The following is a 22,261-nucleotide window of genomic DNA, read 5'->3' as shown; positions in this document are numbered from 1 at the left end:
ATTTAACAAACACGGCTCCTTTCCAGAGTCTGACGTCATGATGCACGAGTTTTCTTGACGCGCAGCTGTCAGAAAAATCGTTAAAATAAATTGATATCCTCGGAGGCGTACTATTCCGATTGATCGGAAAATTTGGAACTGATTCTCAACTGGAATTCTCGATTCCCATCCCTATTCCTGACCACTCCCCGGAAGACCACTCCTTCCCTTTTCTTTTAAGTCCATATCTCTCCGTTTCCAGTTCATCTCTCAAAGCAAACATCTCTGTTTTCTACCCACCTTCACCTCTCTACCAAACAACATTTCATCACCATGTAATTACAGCTGAATTATATTAGGGAAGTGGCTATGGCATTATTCAGGAGATATTTTACATGTTTTTTTACACAGAGGGAAAGTACACTGCACACACACAGAAAGAAACCTCTCTCACTGAGCATAATTAGCCAGAAGTGTGTGAGATGCAGAATCATTGCATTCATAATAGGCTGGAGAGCGTCCAGTTGATGGTAGTTTGACGAGAGAGCAGAGGGAGATGAACTGCAGATCCATTGTGCCTCACTCCCCTGTGTGGAGCGAGTTAGCAGGGAGTTCATTAATGGCATATTTATCACCTCCGCAACACCCACAGATCTGCTAATGGAGTTCCTCTGTGGCAGTTTACTGTGTAAAACTGTCCCCTTCTATCAGCGTAATGAGGGATCCATAACATTTGTATGACCGTGTGATTAAAGTGAATAACCCAACAGGACAATAAAGATACATCTGCTTTATTATAACCTCTGTCTTGTTTTTGTAGTTTTGGCCATCAATCTGTTAATAAAAAGCACTGAACTCATTACTGAGGTCAGTCAGAGACACGTCAAGGGATTCACCAATATGTGTGTACACATGGAGACAATTTGGACATACTACCAAACACAAAGGCAACAACAAATGTTTTTGATTTGCAAAACATAAAAGGACACACCGATGTTAAATTTGAAATCAAAACCATTTGAAAAAATAAAGGAGAAGAAAAGGAGAAGGTTAAAAGACAAGCGAGAGGGAGAGAAGAAATAACAAATAAGTGGAGGGTGGGATCTGTTTGGCTTTTTGATGCATTCCAGGGGATCTTAGCAGAATGGGGTTGGTTTAGTATTATTAATTATTTCTGTTCATACATACACACACACTTCCACATACAATTACATGTTACTCCAGTTACTTGCTTACATTTACATTAATATTTGAGATGTAGCTGTAGCTCAAAGGTGACAGGAAAGATCTGAGAATTGTTGAATATATTTAACTGTTTTTCTTTGCAGAGCAGATCAAATCAAATGTATTGATATAGCCCAGGGGACGGGAACCTATGGCTCTTTCGATAACACGATATGGCTCGCTGACATTTTTAGTAATCAAGTAATAAATAATTATATGGTGTCATTTTAAAGTAAAAACTTTTAGCAGTGGATTTTTGTTTTTGGTTCTCCCCTCTCCTTTCCTCCACCCTGTCTCTGACTGTAGGAGTGTTCGCACACGTGAGTGTCGTCAGTGAAGCCCCTCCCTTCGCGAAACCGAGCAAAGCAAGCAGCCAGGGGTGTCAAACTCAATCACAGAGAGGGCCAACATTAAAAACTGGGATTACGTCGAGGGCCAAACACGGTCCACATTTATTGAACAGGATATACATAAAGTGCAAAAAGATATGGAACATATTTAAGTCAACTGCAAACGGATTGCTGAGCTGTTCAATTAAAATATCTGAGCTGCAAAGTCGGCAAATGCGCCCAGTTGATCAGCAGAATGCGGTCGGGAACACAACGGTGGAGATGGTTTGTCAGTGTTTGGAAAAGTTTCCTTCTGCATCAGAGTCTCCCACAGGCAGCCTGGCATCATACATGTCCGTGATCACACGGCCCTGAAGCTGCAGGTTTAACAGTGAGATGCTTCGTTATGTTGCACAAACAGTCCAGCTCACATCGTCCCAGAGATCTGTGGTATGTTTCCCTTAGCTTTCCAAAAACTGGCATATTTCCTCACGCATCTCAAAAAATCTATTCACCACTTACCCTCGACTCAGCCATCGCACCGTCATGTTCAAAAAAGACTTAAATCGACTCTTATAAAGTTTCCTGTCTGTGTTACGGTGCTTATTACATGTTCCATCTCCAGAGCTTTACAACACAGCGCTTCCTGGTGTATGATGCAGCTGACGGTGCATCCTCTCCTGCATCCTGCCCACTAATCCGCTCTTTTCGTCACAACGCAGACTCTCGATCTGTTGTCAGTCCAGTCAGTTTGTGTGCGATATATCTATTTTTGCCTTGATTTAATGTTTTAATTGGATGTATTGTAAGTACTGTCATATATGTTCAGAAGCTGCTAATACAATCTTAACAAAGTGTTATGGTCAATAATATGATGGATGTGTGTAATCTCTCTCTTTTTTTTATTTTTATGTATTGTCTATTAGAGGAACCTTGATCTCGATTGACCATTTCTAGCAACTTGAGTACAGTTAGATTTGGCTGGAAGAACTAATAAACAGCAACATGAAGTAGGGATGTCCTATCAACAGTGTTCTGCCCCGTACTGATCCGAGTCCTTTAGTATTGGTTATTTGTGGATACAGAGTCTGATCCAGCACTTACTCAAATATTGACACTGAAAACACCACTGTAGCTTTCTAAATCTGACACTTTAAAATCCAAATACTGAAAGTTCTGGTTCAAAACCATTACGTTTTTAAGCCTAAACAATGTATATGATATGATGTTTAACTAGTACAATGTGACTCCTGAAATTGATAATGAATAGCTAACAATAAAGAGAGTTTAGCAAATCTGTGTAACAACTTCCTCTTTAGTCATGAACACTAAATTATATACCAACATATTCAAGAAAGTTGTGGTGGTGGCCACACAGATGATACATGAGCCGGGAACTTTGTTGCATGAATCAATCAGCTGATGTAAGCACAACTTCAGAAGTGTACTCGACATCCATCATAGTTTACAGTACAATCTTGAGAACGTTGTAGTTTTGTGCGCACATGCCATGAGGGATTATTACCAACATTTTACCTCCAAATAAAGTGGTTTCGACCATCTGGTTCTTCTTTATAATGTTTTTCCTCATCAGACTTCATTCTATCAATGTTGCTGTGTTCGCAGATCTTAGCAAGTAACTTGGGGAGGACAGTGTTATCATAATCAATGAAATAATGTCAGAACTGTGAAAATAGGTGAAAAACACTGAAATTGTCCTTTAAGGTGATGGTGATGTTTTTCAGCCAGTGGGGTCTTTGAACCAGTAAGTCTGATTCATATTACGCTGACAGAGCCAAACCTGCTTCATAGAGGACTCACCTACACACACACACACACACACACACACACACACACACACACACACACACACACACACACACACACACACACACACACACACACACACACACACACACACACACACACACACACACAACAGTGTTTCATCCAATGTTAGATTATAGTGTGTTTGTACTGCTCTGTCTCTCACTCTGTCTGTTTATCACACACACACACACACACACACACACACACACACACACACACAGAGTGAAATCCTCTCTTGAGCCTTTACTCCAGAGGTCGGGTTTGGTCTGTACCAAACTCTAATATAATATGCTTAGTCATCAGAATAGCAGAACGGCAAGGGACACACACACACACTCAGACTCAGTGCAATCCAAATGAACGCCTGCCATCCAAATCTCCAAATGCAGTCAGACAACCCCCTCCCCTCCCCATCTTACCCCCCAATGCCAAATCCAGCCAGTGGTGCCTGTTCGTTTCCATGACAACGGCTTGAAAGTATTATATCATCAGTGAGAAGGGAGCAGGGCAGAATTCTGCACCCATACACACACACACACACTTGCATTCCCTCACTGTGGCTTCCGCTCTTGCTCTGTTACACACACACACACACACACACACACACACACACACACACACTAAATGCCCCCTCCCCACCCCCCCCTTCAGAGTTTGCGGAGACTTGCCCTGTGTTACGTAAGACTCCCTGGCTCTTTTGGGGAGCATCGTTACTGTGTAAAGTTTAACCTACAGATCTTCCTGCTGATGTTCTTTGACTGGGTTCACAATGAGGTGTCTGTCAGTTTAAACGGACCTTTGTGTTTAACAGTAATGAAACGTTAACAGTGCCAGCTGGCATCAGCACTTTCTGCTGGCAGGACAACCCACTTAAGATACTCTGAATAATTCACTTATCAATGCATGTTGCCCCTTAATGAACCATTAACATCCATGTAGCTGATTATTTGTGTGGCCTGTTAAGACAGCGATAACACACTGATGGCACCTTTGCTGTTCACTTGTTTTGACAGCTTCATATAAATGCAGGAGGGGTCTCACAAGCAGAAGACAGAGATGATGAAGTTGTGAAGTAGCGTGGGATCATGGGAGTTGTCTTCACCACCATTGCCTTCAATGCAGTGGAATTCTTCTGCTTCTCTGCAGAAGTATCTTTCTCTCAAAAACAAATGAACCCGCTGATTAAAACTGGTTTAAACACTTAAATATGTTTAAAAATCAGTGTTTCTCTGATGCTGTTTTGTGGACAAAGGATGTCCTGGACGGGCTGGGAGCGGTGCTGCCGCTAACGCTTGCTCAGCTTGTTCTCATGATAACGTCAGATCCAGACGTCTGATGACTAAAATCCTTAATCCGGTTAAAATATATCTTAAAAACAACCAGGATCCAAAAGGTGTATCGTCAAAATGTGTTTCTGGCAGACGCACAACGCTGACGCATGCACAAAGTTGGAACATTTGAAATAATGTGAGTAAACAACTCAAGGTCAAGTCGTTCTTTCACATTTGAATGCAGAACTGTGAATGTTTTTTAACTAAAATAAGCAGCAGCCAGTGGTTTAAACCTTCTTGCTCCTCAGAAGCACTGGGTAGAAAGTGGTGAAGGAGAACGCACCTGAGACAGCAGGCTTCCTGCCTTTACATTTTATATTTAAACAACAGAGATTGCAGAAACTCCCCAAAGCATTACTCCACCTTTTCAACCCCATCTCTGTGATGGTTATAAATAGATGTAAAAGATGGAGGGAGCATAAAGATGACAAGAGTGGTCATCCACTGGGATTTGTACAGTAGATGTGTGAGGGAGAGTTCCAGGCCAAGAGCAAACGTAACACCACCATATGCATGTGCACAGCCCTCCCACTTCTCTCATCTATTTTACTCTATAAATAAACCCACACACTCGCCCACATGTATGGTGTGTTACTTTAAGTGATGACATGGTGATCTGTAACCTCACTAGTGCTGAAACGATAAGCCAACTGACAGAAGATTCATCAACAACTCCGACATACTTAAGTTACTTTGGTTTTATAAATAAAAGACAACCTTGAACCATTCATCGTCCCTCTGCAGTGAAGGTGGGCTCTGCCTCCTGCCTTCCCCGTCAGTAGAAAGAGGGTGAGTATGTGGATGAGCAGCATACATACAGTGTGTTGCAGAGGGTGACATTGCTCTACCTCCTCAGCCACATCTGCCCCATGGCCAGTATTAGTTGTTATCACTACTCAAATCAAAATGTCAAAATCAAAACAGTCAAAATGCACCAACTCTACTGCACCTACCCGTACATCGTGAAAAGAGAAGATAGGGTTGTGAAGTGAAAACCAACTACTTGGTTAGGTTTAGGGAAAGTAAGGGTTCCAATATGTGTGTTTGTTGAAAAATAAGTTAATATTGACTTTTGGTTTCACTACTGGACAAAAACAGCGCTCCCCCATGGATGAAAGTCCTGTGTTTGTTTGACCCCGATCCCCTCCCCACGTTCACTGTGTTCCTCTTTGTACTACGTCACCTGACTTCCTCCTTTGCTTCCATCATAATTACAACAGCTTCTAGAAGTAGCCACCAAGCCATTTTAAACCTCTCTGCGGTGATCCAGCTTACCATTAGATGATAAAGGCCTACTGAGCCAATTAGAACTGATCAGTTAAAGTAAACTCAATATAGACGCGTACCCTGACACTGCTACAATGTGAACAACAAATCCGTGTTTGAATCAGCAAGAGGAGAGCTGGTAAGCGTTAGCTTTTATCAGCCAGTGGGCAGCACAGTCCTGCTCGGCTAAATAACAGAGCTGACAGCTTACGTTAACGGAGGTTGCATTGAGTTCTATGAAATCACGATGCGTTCAAGCTCTATTCAGTATAAATGAGTGTTGGGCGAAGGTAAATTATAATGATATTATGATGTGTTCAAATGAAATCTTGTAAAATGCATGAAACTTGAATAATTACAGTTGTTTGAAAAATAGGTTTTTACATCAATATAAAAATATATTAGAGAGGAGATTATGACCTGTTTAACTTCCCAACAAAAAGCAGAATGCAAACGGTGATAAAGGTATGTATGTTAAAGCTCATGGGATTTATTGTTTTGTTTTTTATCGAATTGGTTATCGAGAATCGAGGAATTTCACTAGTATTTGTATTACTACTACATTTCTGGTATCAAAACATCCCTAAAGTGACTTTGTGTCAAGATCCATTGGGTCCAATAAAACCTTTGTTGTCTCGAAGAGCCATATCGTTCTATTATTTTATTCAGATGTGTAAGAAGCCAGACAGAAGTCCGCCAGCTCGGCTAGAGAAGGTCTATAATGCACATCCTCTACGAGCCCAAAGAAGCAGAATCCAAAACCTTCAGTGTATGCGTCCAGTGAGCAACTTAGAACGTTTTGGGACACCATCGTGGAACACAGTATCTGTCTGTACTTTTGTTTGCTTTAATCTTGGCAGCAGTATAAGGGGATGGACTCTCCACATGATACATGTAACATTAGCTAAACACTGTGGAAGTACAGCTCCGGCAGGGACTTATGTGTTTTTAATGATTGATATACGGCAGCAGATTCTCTATATAGGTCTCAAGACTTGCAGTTTGTTTATGTTCAAATGTAGTTGTGACATCAAAGATGGTCCATGCAGTCTAGCACACCACACTGCTGATAAACATTATGCAGAAGAAACCAGAATGAATATAATAAGAGCCTGAGGAGGATGAATATAGGAAGCAAAAGAGATTTGACAAATATTTTACGATACTGGCAGATTCTGTGATACTTGTGCATCTGAACATGTTCAAGAGAGCATAAAGGAAAAGCAAAGGTGCCGCAGAGCTCCAGTACAAGGAAAATAAGCCAAACAGAAGTCATGCTACAACTGGATTCAGAGCCCCTCTGTGGCTCACAGTGGATCCTTCCAAATTGCCTGGTAAATACGACAGGCATAGGATGGTGCAGGCAGGTGGGCGAGCAGGCGGGCAGTAGGCTCAAACAGGAGAATGAAGCCGACTGAGGCAGAATGTGTTCTCCCGCAAGCTGAAGCCTGATTGCTGATTTATACATTGACTGCCACTGATTGTGCATAGTGAAGAAGAACAGGGAGAGCAGGATGATTGTAGAAAGGGACACAATGAAAAACTCACTGGCCTTATTGTGTGTGTGTGTGTGTGTGTGTGTGCGTGTGTGTGTCTTGCTCCATCTTGACTGTTAGTGTGGTTTTTGTATGTGTGCCTGTACTTCAGCCTGCAGATGTTAGCAGATGTTAAGGATTCATCCCAGGCACCTTACTAACAACTGCTAATCACCGGGCCAACACCACTTATTCTTTCTCAATGTTTCGCTCTGAAAGTTTCCCTCTCAGCTCCTTCCTCCTTCTCTCAACTGTCCACTACGTCCAACACACCAACACACCGATCCCAACATCATGCATAATGCACTGCATCTCGGCCTGCGCTCTGCATGTCGTACATCTAACGGCATCGCTAATGGCAAGTGTTACATGGCACTGCAGCAGTGGAGCGACGGCCTTCTTGTTAAGCCTCCAAGTCTTTTCTTTTTGCCCACCTCTCCCTCATGCTACTTTAAACACACTCCGCCTCAAGGAGACACTCACTCTGTTGCTATGGAGTTTGTGTTCAGACAGTTATAGTGGAGCACACTACAGGCACTGCTGATATTGATGAAACCTGATCAAAATGGACTGATGCGTGCTATTCATACGCTTTTATAAGCTCTGTAGACAAATTGTTAAAAAACTGCGACAGACTACCCAAACCCTGAAACGGGCATTATGATCTAATATTCACAAACATCTGAGAAAACTCTCGGAGAGCTCCTACTGTGACTTAGCCTCAAAATATCTAGCAATGAGTCCTGGCTTAGGAGAGATTTAGGAAAACTCTCTTAACAACTCTGAGCGAGGAAGGGACAGAACGTTTTACAGAGTTAGGAGGGGTGTTTGACCCCGTTGCTGGTTATGGCACATTCTTTTAAAAAGGTGTGATTGGTTGATCAAAATAAAAAAACAAAAATGCTCCTAGAGTGATAGTGGGCATAGAATGGACAGTGAAATCAGAAGGCGTAATCAGAGAACTTAGTCTTCATTTAGACATGGTGTCATTATGATACTACATTATGTAATGAAAATCTGTTTTGAATAAATTGTAAATCCTTTAAAAGTAACCTACACATTGTTTGAAAACACAGGCCTACTTCCGCAGGAGCCTATTCACATGCTGATAGTTTTATATGTATTTTCTTACATTTATTTATCATGCTGGTAATTTTAGTACTTAATCTATTTGATATTAACGGGGGAAAAGAATGGCTCAGCTTTCATACATTTCTGTGTTTGCTGGCGTGTCTATATAATTAGCTGCGTTGTTGGCATGTAAATCTAGAATAAAAGCAAGCAAACAATAAAGCAAGAACCAGAAAACAGAGGAACAATGTTTACTTTTATTACATATATATATATATCTATATATATAATATATGTGTAGATGTGTGTGTGTATATATTATATATTATGTATAGTAATATGTATATATATATATATATATATATATATATATTATATATATATATATATTTTTATTTATAATATATATATATATATAGATCTATAATTATCTTATATTTATCATATAAATATCTATATATATATATATCTATTATATATATATATTATTATATATATATATATATATATATATATATATATTATTATTTATATCTATATATATTATATCTATTATATATATATATCTCTATCTATTATATCTCTATATATTTCTGTATTTATTCTATTATCTATATTATGTTATATATATATATATTATATATCTTACTGCCGAGTATCCGGACACAACTCTCGCTTTGGGCGTACAGGGATTGGATGGCCCTCAAAAGTGACCCCCTCACCCCATACTCCTGCAGCACCTCCCACAGTATCACCCGGGGGACCCGGTCATACGCCTTCTCCAGATCCACAAAACACATGTAGACCGGATGGGCGTACTCCCAGGCCCCCTCTAGGATCCTTGCGAGAGTGAAGAGTTGGTCCGTTGTTCCACGACCAGGACGGAATCCGCATTGTTCCTCTTCAATCAGAGGTTCGACTACCGGCCGAACCCTCCTTTCCAGTACCTTGGAGTAGACTTTACCAGGGAGGCTGAGAAGTGTGATACCCCTGTAGTTGGCACACACTCTCTGGTCCCCCTTTTTAAATAGGGGAACCACCACCCCGGTCTGCCAACCCCTAGGCACTGTCCCAGACTTCCACGCAATGTGACGAGGCGTGTCAACCAAGACAGCCCCTCAACACCCAAAGCCTTCAGCATTTCTGGACGGATCTCATCAACCCCTGCGGCTTTGCCACTGTGGAGTTGTTTGACTACCTCAGTGACTTCCATCAGGGAAATTGAGGATGATCCCCCATCAGCTTCCAGCTCTGCCTCAACCATAGAGGGCGTGTTAGTCGGATTCAGGAGTTCCTCAAAGTGCTCCTTCCACCGGCCGATAACCTTCCCCCTCCTGAGGTGCCGGATGGTTTTCCAGAAGCACCTTGGTGCCGACCGAAAGTCCTTCTCCATAGCTTCTCCGAACTTCTCCCACACCCGCTGCTTTGCCTCTGACACGGCAGAAGCTGCCGCCCTTCTAGTCCTTCGATACCCTGCAACTGTTTCCGGAGTCCTCCCGGATAACATAACCCGGAAGGACTCCTTCTTCAGTCGGACGGCTTCCCTGACCACCGGGGTCCACCATGGTGTTCGAGGGTTACCATCCCTTGAGGCACCTAAGACCTTGAGACCACAGCTCATCACCGCAGCTTCAGCAATAGAGGTTTTGAACATCGCCCACTCAGGTTCAATGCCCCCAACCTCCACAGGGATGGCTGAAAAGCTCCGCCGGAGGTGTGAGTTAAAGATCCCCAGGACAGGGGCTTCCTCCAGACGTTCCCAGTTCACCCGCACTACCCGTTTGGGTTTACCAGGTCTGTCCAGAGTCTTCCCCCACCCCTTGATCCAACTCACCACCAGATGGTGATCAGTCGACAGCTCCGCCCCTCTCTTCACCCGAGTGTCCAAAACATGCGGCCTCAGGTCAGATGATACGATTACGAAATCGATCATTGACCTTTGGCCTAGGGTGCTCTGGTACCACGTGCACTTATGAGCATCCTTATGTTCGAACATGGTATTTGTTATGGCCATTCCATGGCTAGCACAGAAGTCCAACAACAAACGACCGTTCGGGTTTAGATCAGAGAGGCCCTTCCTCCCAATCACGCCTCTCCAGGTGTCTCCATCGTTTCCCACGTGTGCGTTGAAGTCTCCCAGCAAGACTACGGAGTCCCCTACTGGAGCCCCCTGCAGGGCTCCATTCAGGGTCTCCAAGAAGGCCGAATACTCAGAACTGCGGTTTGGGGCATAGGCACAAACAACAGTCAGAGTTTTCCCCCCCATAACCCGAAGGCGTAGGGAGGCGACCCTCTCGTCCACCGGGATAAACTCCAACGTAGCGGCGCTCAGCCGGGGGCTAGTGAGTATCCCCACCCCGGCCCGACGCCTCACACCTTGGGCAACTCCGGAGAAGAATAGAGTCCAAGCCCCTATCCAGGAGTACGGTTCCAGAGCCAAGACTGTGCGTGGAGGTAAGCCCCACCAGATCCAACTGGTAGCGATCCACCTCCCGCACTAGTTCCGGCTCCTTCCCCCACAGAGAGGTGACGTTCCACGTCCCCAGAGCCAGCCTCTGTTGCCCGGGTCTGGTCCGTCGAGGTCCCTGACCATCACTGCCATCCATGTGACAGCGCACCCGACCCCAGCGGTTTTTCCCATGAGTGGTGGGCCCACAGGATGGATGGATGGGAGCACCACGTAGCTTCTTCGGGCTGTGCCCGACCGGGCTCCGTGGCAAACCCGACCACCAGGCGCTCGCTGTCGGGCCCTCCCTCTGGGCCTGGCCTCCAGACGGGGGCCCCGGGCTTCCTCCGGGCAGGGTCTCTCCTTTCCTTTTCCTTTCTTTCATGAAGTCGATTTTGAACCATTCTTAGTCTGGCCCCTCACCTGAGACCAATTTGCCTTGGGAGACCCTACCAGGAGCACTAGGCTCCAGACAACACAGCTCTCAGGTTCATAGGGACACACAAACCTCTCCATCACGATAAGGTGATGGTTCCCAGAGAGGATAATATATATATATATATATATATATATATTATTATATATATATATTATATATATATATATATATATATATATATATATAGTATATGTGTGTATATATATGTGTAATATATATGTATGGTATATATATATATATATATATATATATATATATACATATATATATATCTATAGTATATATATATACTACATATATATATATATATTCTATATATCTATATCTATATATATTTTATTGTCATATCTATCTATGTCTATACTATATCTCTCTATCTGTGTTATATATATATATCTATATCTATCATATATATCTATATCTGTCAGTCTCTCTCTTCTCTCCTCTCTTCTCTCTTCTCGTTCTCTATCTCTCTCTGTCGTCTCTCCTCTCTATCTCTATCTCTCTCTCTGTCGTCTTCCTCTCTCTCTCACTCTCTTATCTCCTCTCTCTCTCTCTCATATATATATGTAGTATATATATATATGTAGTATATGTATGTAAGCTTAATCAGTCGATGAGCCGTTTAAAACTCTCTAAGCGGAACCTACGGAACTGGTGTTAAAGCAACAAACCCAGGAGGGCAGGCGTTGATGAGAATATTTTCTCCCCTTCCTCTGCCTTTTCTCCTTGCTTAAGAAACTCTTAAGCCTCTTAAAAGTCCTTCTCCCTACTGCTAACCAGAACTTTCACCATTGGGAGCTCTTTTACTTTTATCTTTTCCAGGATCGAGTCTTAACTGTAAGGGAACATTCTTAGAAAACGAGCTCTTAGAATTGTGTCACTATGATCAACTCTATTATACTAGGAAGCTTTATGAATACAGTCCAGATTACTACCTAACGTTACTACCTATCAGTAACATATTATAGGCCTGAACATTAAATTTGCGATTGCTAACTGCGACTTGGTCATAAAAAACAGTAATGGTAGCGATATTGGACCTTGACAGTTTTCACTTGACGTAGGGTATCTTCTGGCAGCTCTGAAAAGACAAGTTTGTGTCTCTTGTTGAACCTGACAGCGCCCGCCTGGTTGTCTTATATGAATATGTGCGTTATAGGGCTGAGGGTGAGTCACTCCTCAAATTCAAACGTTGCATAAGAAGTAACCATCTGAACTGTGAAACAGACACTACAGTGGTGACCTTTTGGATCGTATGGAGTCGTATGTTGGTGATGGTATACCCTTGTGTTAATGAATGGCTTTGTTGCTGGAAGACATTCGGTCGTACTCTGTTCTGGTCGTGGCTCCCTGCAACACTTCTGGCAAAAATAAGCATTGACAAAAACAGCCCAAGAATGCTTCATTAAGTCTTGCCTTGAATGCTTGAATGTGAAATGAGCATTTCTGTTATGCCAGTGGACATGCCGACTATCACCACTGGAGCATCTCAAGTGTGTCCCACCCCAACCATGTGATGCGCTGATAATACAAAAAGTCTCTTGATGCAGATTTCCTATTTACATTGTTTGCACAACTTTGAGCTTTAGGTGTGACACCATACCTGCAGGTCATCTCAGTTTGACAGTGTGTGAGGAAGGCTGCAGCCTCCCTCTGTAACTGATGTCAGTGTTTCTGAATCTGAAGTGCTTAACCCTCAGCCAGGACAGATAGCTGTTCAGTGTCCAGCAGTAGACTATGAATGGGCAGCTCCCGTGAAGCACAAGACATGTCGAAAGTAAGACAATTGCTCAGTCAACTGTCCCTACATGATGGAAGGTTAAAGAAGAGTAAGAGTGTGTTGATGTGTAAATGTGTGGTCACACTAGCGTCAGTACAATCTCAGTTCAGCTCATTTAGGGGATTTCAAAATAAAAACCTGCATACATGTATAAAAACAATATTGGAATTTGGGACTCAGTGAACTGAGTGACTTAGAGTCCACCCCTGACACATTGCAGCATATGGAGTTAAGCCGGGTGTAGAATGCGTTAGTGTGGCAGGTGCATCCAGTTGACAATGAGTGCATCAGCTGCCTGTATCTCCCCCTGGCACAGCGAGCGTCAGTCTGTGCACGATGATGCCGGCTGCTCTGCTCAGCGCATCCTCTCGTCTCCATCACCATGTCCACTTGACAGGACTCAGCTGCTGAGCCTTTTGTCTCACCTGCTCATGTAGAGCACCATTCACCTCAATCTGACTGCTTCACTGCTGTCCACTTCTTCCCGAGTTGATTTCCATTTCAGGTTGACTGTAGTTGCTCTGGTTGTTAAAAATGCTGTTACAAGAACACACATCTGTCTACAATGGACTAGTGGAAGTGTTAAGCTACTGTACATATATACTCTACTGTCTGTGCTTTCTCAGCTTTATGACAGTTCATTATGTGACCTTTTTACTCCTTTAACAACACAGGGATTGACTTGCACAATTTAAGGGGGGCTGCAGTTTACCAGACACTTCTATTAGTACCCCAGTATATTCCCCCATCCCGTCAGATGCATCTCTTCACATTTGGAGGCTCAAAGGTATAGTCTCTTTGAGAGATTTGTACATTGACTAGCAATTTGGTCAAGTTCTCTCTTCCCACAACACATTTCTTTGTCTGTTTTTTGTCTCCTCATCTGCGTCTCTGTTTTCTATCATGCACTATAAAAAGTCACAATCAAAATAATGAAGATATAATAAAGACCCAGGTAGTAAACCAGACTTAAGTGTATCATTCTGTATGTTTTCCGACCTGTCCGCATGGCGAGCATGTGTTTCTGATTCACATTTGGAAAGAGCTAGGTACTGAGAAGTGTTGTGTATAAAACACCTTGTTTACATGAAGGTTCAGTGGGTTTCTTGTGGGAGTGTGCGGTTCTGCATCACATCCGCGCATGTGCTTACTACCTCTCGTGGGAAATTGGGCTGCATGCTTCTTAGAACAGTAATTAGCACCATGGGTTTTATCTGCAGGCTCTTTGAAGACTTTAGGAGAAAGTCAGCTTCAGCATTCTCTTCATTGTGTTCAGTTCAGTTTTGTCTTTAACCCTTATGATGTATCACTATGTCTGGTGATTCTTTTTGCCATTTCTGCCAGAGTAAGTAAGTTTTTTTGGATTATTCAAACCGACATCACGATGTAATACAACACAATTTTCAATTCACAAATAATCCTCCTCCTCACATTACATATGTGTATGAGAGTAGATGAAGAAAGCAGCTTGTAAAATGCCTCGCTATACACAGGCTGTGATGCAGTACTACTGCAGTGTGGAAATGTCCAAGGCCGGGTTTAAGTGCAATCCATATGTTTACATGTTACATTTTTGCAAAAGCAGTGTCGCTCCTTTGGGGAATGGCTCAGTGCGCTGAGTGTGTGGTCGAGGGAGCAGACAGCTGCGATCGGAGCCAAGAAGAAATGAGCAGTTAGGGTTAAGTCAAGTGGTAATACATGTACAGTGTATCCAGCTTCCACCCCCGAGGAAGCAGGACCAGTAACCAACATGTTTACAACAAGCATCACACTTAAAGTTCTCAACATGCAGAGCCATAGCGAGGTGTGACATTTGTTCTTTTTGAACAAATGTCATCTGCACTTTGGTTTGTGTGATTCTGTTTGTGTTACTTACTGGAGATGAGTATATCTGTGTCATGGAGATGAGTCTATCTCCAGTAAGATTACATTGTTCATATATTAAGGCTTTATGGCCAACACTGTAGTTCACTGTTAACGCTTAATGTTCCTCCGTGTTTAGCTCTGTTACGTTCGCTCGGCTACAGCTAAGCATTTAAATGTGTCCTTACCTCGCTTGTGACTGAGGGGATAGATGGACCGGTACCACTGGAGCCTTCTAGAATCTTAATATTTTTAGTAGTAGGTCTCTCGTCGAGTAACTTGATAGTAACTATAGTAACAGCATGAGCTGACGCGCTCCGGTGTAACGTTAGTCGGCGCTTGGTTCATTCAGTGTGTCATTTGCGAAACGCAGCAGCACTAGTTATATCGGCCAAACCACCTGTCGTCCATGTCTCTCTGTCCGTCCCAAACACATTTTCCGCCGTCCGCGGGACGACAGGACACGGTTAGTCTCAAGCCCTGCATCTCATCTCGTCATTTCAGTAGCCCTGACCTACATGGAAGAGCAGTTTAGTAAGTGGTCATGCTATAGATGATTTATTGTTTGTGTATAGTGAATTATTGAATACAGAAGATAAGGAACTTTTAAAGTTGCATACTGAATCACAATATTGATCTAAACAATTCACAATGAGATTATTTTCCCATAGCGCAGCCCTAGTTAAGAGTATTGTCTTCTTCTCATCTACATTAAGGCCTAATTCCTGTCATGAGAGCTGCTTGTTGTTTCCCTTCACACACTAGCCTGGCATTTTATCTGTATTGAATTTGAGCTCACTAACACCGGCTTGTAACAGTAAATATTAAACGCATCCAGCTGTCGCAGTGAGATGGCCGTCTGCTCTGCAGCTTTGTACCCTCTGTGGCTTTTTACAGGCTGCTCTGCATTGTGTTAGGCTTAAGAAGTTATAGCAGTGGAACATAGTGCAGAGGAGGACTGCAGCCACTCAAACACAGCGAGATGCTGTAGATGCAAATAGGTCAACGTAGTACAAAACGGGGGAGAGTGGGAGAGAGCAGGAGGAAAGTAGTGAACTATTCTTTCTGCTCATATTCTCCCTCTGCAACATGTTGTGAAGTAGTTCAGCCTGAAATAAGACTAAAGGTGGGTGGAATGATAAACTACCACTCCTAACTCACTTGGTTTATTCATTAATTTGTGAATCTACTTATGGTTAGCCTACCTGTCTCTGGAGTGGTGATGATACAGAAGGCATCCTACGCTCTGCAAGACACACCCCATGTAACCTTGTCTCGTTTCATCATCCCCTCTGCCCCCGTGTTTCCTGTCACCCTCATATTTACTACTTAGTTGGTCCATTTCATCAGAGATTTAGTATTTTAGAAGTGTTTCTGCTCCAAACCCACAGCTTTCGATAGCAAGAATGTCACTTTAAAGTTATAAAAGCCTGCAGTCATTAGCAGCAGTCATGCAATCCAGGCAAATGCAGTGTTACAGAAATGTAGTTTTGAAAGTAATAAGTTCATTACTTTTTTTATTTACCTTAAAACATATCTAGCAATATTGCAGTTGCTGGAGTTTTCTAGCCATGGTGGTGGGGTCAGGCTACAGGCATGGCAACGTCAGACAGCCGGTCAGTTGTTTCGTTGGTTCACCATGTTATTCCCACAATAAGCCTGATGTAGCCAGAGGATTTTCGGGCCAAGACTTCGTTTTCCATGCACCAGTCAATTGGTTACATTCCGATCTGGAACTTGAGAGACGCAACGTATCCTCAGATATCTTACAAAAGGTTATTTCTCATTGTTCATGCCCAGCAGCACGTGTCCGATCGTTACATGCACACAGTCTTTTCAAAATAAATGTCTGTCTTCACAGGAAACAACTTGGTTAGGGAACAAAAGCACTTGATTAGTGGAAGTTAAAGATCGTGGTTTGGGTTACGTGACAAATAAATCAATTCTGGTTCCACGCGGGACACGAACAGCAGTCTCGTACCCACCCATCCGCCCCTACCTCCTACCTACGCGGTATTTGTCACTCTTTATATTTCCTGCTTCACAATTAGGTGGAGTACATGTGCATTGATTGTGTGGGATATCCACAAGTTACAGTGCATCACTGTGTGTAGGTATGGCTACAGACCGTGTGAGAGAAGAGCCTGACAGACGACTTCTACGACCAGACTGTTTTAGTTGCCAGTTTACAGGATACATAGCCAATCGTGTCCCGTTGCCCACAGACTCTGCATTCATATGCATACACCTGTTTGTTAAGATTATGTTAGTCCAGACTGCATATATCAACTATTCATCACTCATAGAAATATGGCTTGTGCTGCTAAGTATTTTGTTGATAATGATTTGTCAATAATTGCAGTTAATTGCCTCATTTTAAACCTTCAAATGAAAGTATTTTATTTGTCCTTTAAGCAGGATGGTTCAATAGAGTCCTGGCTAAAATAGCATCACAATTGTGTCGCACACAGACAGAACCGACACTCACTTTCACACAATATTCAACATTCACACACAGCCATATTGAATAAGTGACATGTTTGAGTTAGTAGCATTCTGTCTGTGTGATCAGAGTCCTCCTCCACACGATCAACATCTCTGCTGAGATGTCTCTTGTGTGTCTTCCACAGTCTGTACACTTCTTATGTTCTCGTCATTGTTGTTGCCATTAAGTACTATAATGCCTCTCTGTTCACTGTACTGGTCAATAACATATTTCTGATCTGTTTAGCCCAACTCTGGGAATAGTGTAGGTGCTGAGGTATGTAAGGGTGTTAGCAGTGGCTTGTGAATGGGCTGCTGATTAGCTTGAGATGAAATGTTGACAGCGGTGACATGATGCTTGCGGGGTGAGAGGCGAAGGTTCCTCAACACTCTCCGGCAGCCAGGCGCCTGTCACTGGTCTTGGCAGTCAAGGAGGGACTGAGGGGCTGAGAGAGGGGAGGAAGTCAGGAAGCCCCGGAGAGGGAGGGTAGACAAACTCAGGCCACATTTATAACTCCCCCCTTTTCACGTCTTTCTGCTTTCCTCCACACTCATGCCGTGTGCCAACTTTCTACTTTTCTCTCAATCTTGCTCTCTTCATCTTTTGCTCACACATAGTTGCTCTCTCTTGCTCAATTGTGCTCACATTCCCGTGCAGGGAAGTGGAGTTCTCACATTGCGGTTAAACTCCCACCACCCTTTCTCTTTCCTTTGCTCTTCATCCCAATTGCTGTACCCTGCATATCCCTCACTCTATTTTTACTACGCTCTCTCTCCTCTTTGCCCTCCCTTTGTCCTCCTGGTGCTCACTTTTTCCATTTCCCTAGTCTCCTCTTGTCGCTCTCCGAGACACACAAGGTACTCTCTGGGCAAGGCTCAGGCTACACTCTGCTGTGCATTGGAAATATGTTCCCTGTTCTAACCATATGTGTCTGTCTGTTCCAGCTCTGCACGAGTTCCCTACAGACCTGTTCACACACAAAGAGAGAACAGAGGGAGCTGTGGCTCTGCATGTCCTGTGTGTAAGTCTACCTTCAACTATACTGCATTCATGTGCGTGTGTGTTTGTGTCCATCAAATACCGAAACCAGTAATACAAAGATCCTACTAACAAGTACTGTGTGTGTACCCTAAGCCTGATTTATCTTCTGTGCCATGGAGCTTCATTGTTGTCCACAATCTTTTAATAACACATCAGTGAGCCACACTGTTGCACTGGGTGACATGGTCCTTCAGTAACATGGCCGCTGTTTATTTTGACTCGACCCCATAGACACAGTCCTGCTGCTGGAAATACTCACGAAAGCATCTAATGTGTATTCATTTGCAACTAAATAGTTCCTACCAAATTATGTACTTTACTCCTGTTTGAGTAACGTTTGCTTAAAACTACAGTGCTCTGCTGCTTGAGGAAATTAATGAACCTTTTAAAAAAGTAAAGTCATAATTGTGACCCATCTGTAAAGATTTACGTTTACTATAGGAAACAATGACTTTGGAGATGATTGTCTCCTCTTCCATCCTCTCTTCTTCCCTCTCCTCTCCATCTCTTCTTCCCTCTCCTCTCCTCTCTCTTCCCCTCTCTTCTTCTCTCCTCTTCCCTCCTCTCCCCTCCTCTCTCCTCTCCCCTCCTCTCTTCTTCCCTCTCCTCTCCTCTCTTCATCCCTCTCCTCTCTTCATCCCTCTCCTCTCCTCTCCTCTTCCCTCTCTCTCCTCTTCCCTCTCCTCTCCACTCCTCTCTTCTTTCCTCTCCTCTCTCTTCCCCTCTCCTCTTCTCTCCTCTCCTCTCTTCTTCCCCCCTCCTCTCCTCTCCTCTCCTCTCCTCTCCTTTCCTCTCCCCTCCTCTCTTCTTCCATCTCCTCTCCTCTCTTCTTCCCTCTCCTCTTCCCTCTCCTCTTCCCTCTCCCCTCCTCTCTTCTTCCCTCTCCTCTCTTCTTCCTCTCCTCTCTTCTTCCCTCTCCTCTTCCCTCTCCTCTCTTCTTCCCTCTCATCTCTTCCTCCTCTCCTCTTCTCCTCTTCTCCTCTCCTCTCCTCCGGCAGTATTGGTTCAGCACATGCATGACCAGCCCCACTGGCCTCTCCAGCAGGGGTCAATATGCAAGGTCAAGGCTACGATGAAGCCCCTTCTGACGTCCCTCTTATATGACTGGCACATGGCAGGCAGAATGTTCCAGTACATGATGACCTATGTTGTGTTGTGCTGAAGTCTCTGGGGGGCTGACGGTAATGGAAGCTCATGCCAGCAGTGCAGCATCTCAGGGAACTGTGCTGTGCATACCCAGAGCACTACAAACTACATAATGGAGCATGTTGACAATATATTTCTGACATTATAGGTCATATGTCACTGCTTCAAGCGCGCCCACCCTCAGAGTTAGCATTTTTCTGCTGCAGAAGGGCAAATGGAAGTAACCTTTTCTTGGATCCTTGGTATTAAAATAGCAAAAATCCAGTATATCATCACAAACTATTTCCTTGTGATGTTTAACCTTTAAAATAATGTACTCTGTCATTTCACAGCAGGTGTTGCCGTACTTGGCTTTGTGGAGAGAACAGCGTTCTGTGAATTTCAGGAAAGACAGTCAGGGCTTATACCTGCAGAGTTTGTTGTACAGTTGTAATGCTGGTGTACTTTACCACCTTGCCATTTTTGGAAAGTGAGAAAATGGGCCGGTCCTGAAGAAAAAGCTTTCCCACTGTGACTGAAATGTATTTGAACGTGCAATATATCCACTGAAGTTCCCTCAAACAGGTTTGTAACGTTGAATACAGAAAGTGAGCGAGGGAACAAGCTACATGAGAGCAGTGACAGTCTCTTCTTATACTCATTCATAATAAGCTGTTTGTAAAGCTATTAATATGTTGAGCGTGAAAGTCATTGGCGGGCCCCTGGGCACAGACATGCAGGAGGCCCCACCCCCTCTCCTACATAGGAGCAAGACACACAGACTTTGTAGTTGTTTAGCCTCTTTTTGTTCTTGTTTTGTGTCTTTGTAGTCATTTTCTTTCTCTTTGTGGTGGTTTCGGTCTTTCTCTTGTGTCTGCTTGTTGTTGTTTAGTTGTGGTTGTTTTATATTCACCGGGAGTTTGTGTTTTTGCAGCTGTTTTGCTAATCTCCATACTTTCCTCTCTTTGTAGTTGTTTGTGTCTCTCTGTAGTCGTTTTATGTTTCTTTGTGGTCATGTTGAGTCTCCTCCTGGTTGGTACGTGTCTCTTTGACTGACATGTTGTAGGTGAAGGTCAGGGGGGCTTCTGACACTTTTGGCCTGTAGGCCCGCTCAGGAATCCATCCATGGTGAAAGTTCATTCTTGATATTGGGAACAGTAAATACTATTCATTTAAGGTCCACTTAAATTAGCAATTATTTATAAGTAATCAAAAATGCATTGATTTTTATTACATTTCAATGCAGCAAATAAAAACTTTTTTCTCAGTTTCCTGACAACCGATATACTGTAAACCAGTCCAGTAGGAGATATTGGTGCTTTTAGCAGTGCAAATCCAACAGACAACAGATGATGTCTCACATTCAGATGTAAGTGATAGCATACCATGGCACACCTGAACAGTTAGACTTGTTTAGGATGTGACATTTAGGACTTGGACTTTGCTTCGTACTTCCAGAATACATCCTCCTGAGACCAAGTAATTCATGTTTGTCCTCTGAGGGGGACATGACACTAAGGCCTATTTTTCAAACACCAAGCATGCAGTTGGTTTTTTGTCCTAATATACTGTGAAAAGCATCCTGGGCTTTCTAGTGATGTAACACACATGGGAACCATGTGACCAACAGAGCACATCCTCTGTCCTCTCAAAATGGGGCGAAAGATGAATTGTTTCTTCTCTTCATATGGATGTTGTAAGCCTTTCAAAGTACACATGTCCTGTGTGGGGGACAGTGGGACTTATGTCACACTACACAGGGAGACAGAGCGCTGAGAGAGGCAGATAAGATTTCATCGAAAATGATTGAGGAAGAGACATACAGTACATAGATTGTTTGTCTTGTACACACACACATGCACACACACGCACACACACAATACCTTTAATATTTAAACCTGTTATCTTCTGGGTCTCAGCAGTAGTATAAATGTGCTGGCAGTACTCCTACAGTACCTGGTTATTTTCCTGCTACTGTGCAGGTTCAAATATATTCCCTGTGAAGTCAAATTATTAAAAATAAATACAAATCTGAAAATGCTATAAAAAAGAACTCCACAAATGAAAGCACAGCTGTCATGTCACCCTGTGGCTTATGTTGCCTGCAGTATGCTGCACTTGTGGCAGCATGTGGTCTGTTGGTTCAAACACGGGAGTTCCTGCCGTCTTGTTCTTGTATTATAAGATTGTGCTGTGAACTGATTCCACTGTCAGTCGTGGATTGTCATTAATCATGTCATCATGTCATCATTGAATTCAGCTCGGAGACAGAAAAGTGTGAAACACTTTGTGTTCGAGCTGAATTTTAATACCAGAGTATCTTTTTATTTCCAGTCACTGTTCCCTCGACAGCTGTACTGCTGCTGACCCCCCTCCGACTCTGCACGGCTCATTAATGCGGGCGTCATCACTTCTTAGAAAAAGACGTGCTCTCAAAAACACAAACTCCGGTTTTAACATCTTCCAAGTCTGCACGCAACATAAAACACACACATTCAGTGTGCACACATGTCC

The 22,261-nt window shown here is 43.2% G+C and overlaps 1 protein-coding gene across 1 annotated transcript in view; it reads left to right on the top strand.

Annotated features, from left to right (window-relative positions):
- LOC115010788 (sodium/potassium/calcium exchanger 3-like) overlaps positions 1-22,261 on the top strand; it is a 55,242-nt gene that overhangs the window by 17,157 nt on the left and 15,824 nt on the right. The window contains exon 3 of the mRNA XM_029435580.1: positions 18,526-18,602. Coding sequence (XP_029291440.1) covers positions 18,526-18,602 — 77 coding nt within the window. The remainder of the gene's footprint in view (positions 1-18,525; positions 18,603-22,261) is intronic.

Source organism: Cottoperca gobio, chromosome 1 (assembly GCF_900634415.1).
Source record: "Cottoperca gobio chromosome 1, fCotGob3.1, whole genome shotgun sequence".
Lineage (NCBI taxonomy): Eukaryota > Metazoa > Chordata > Actinopteri > Perciformes > Bovichtidae > Cottoperca > Cottoperca gobio.
Note: the sequence above shows the minus strand (reverse complement) of the source record. Positions and strands in the feature narration are given on the sequence as shown.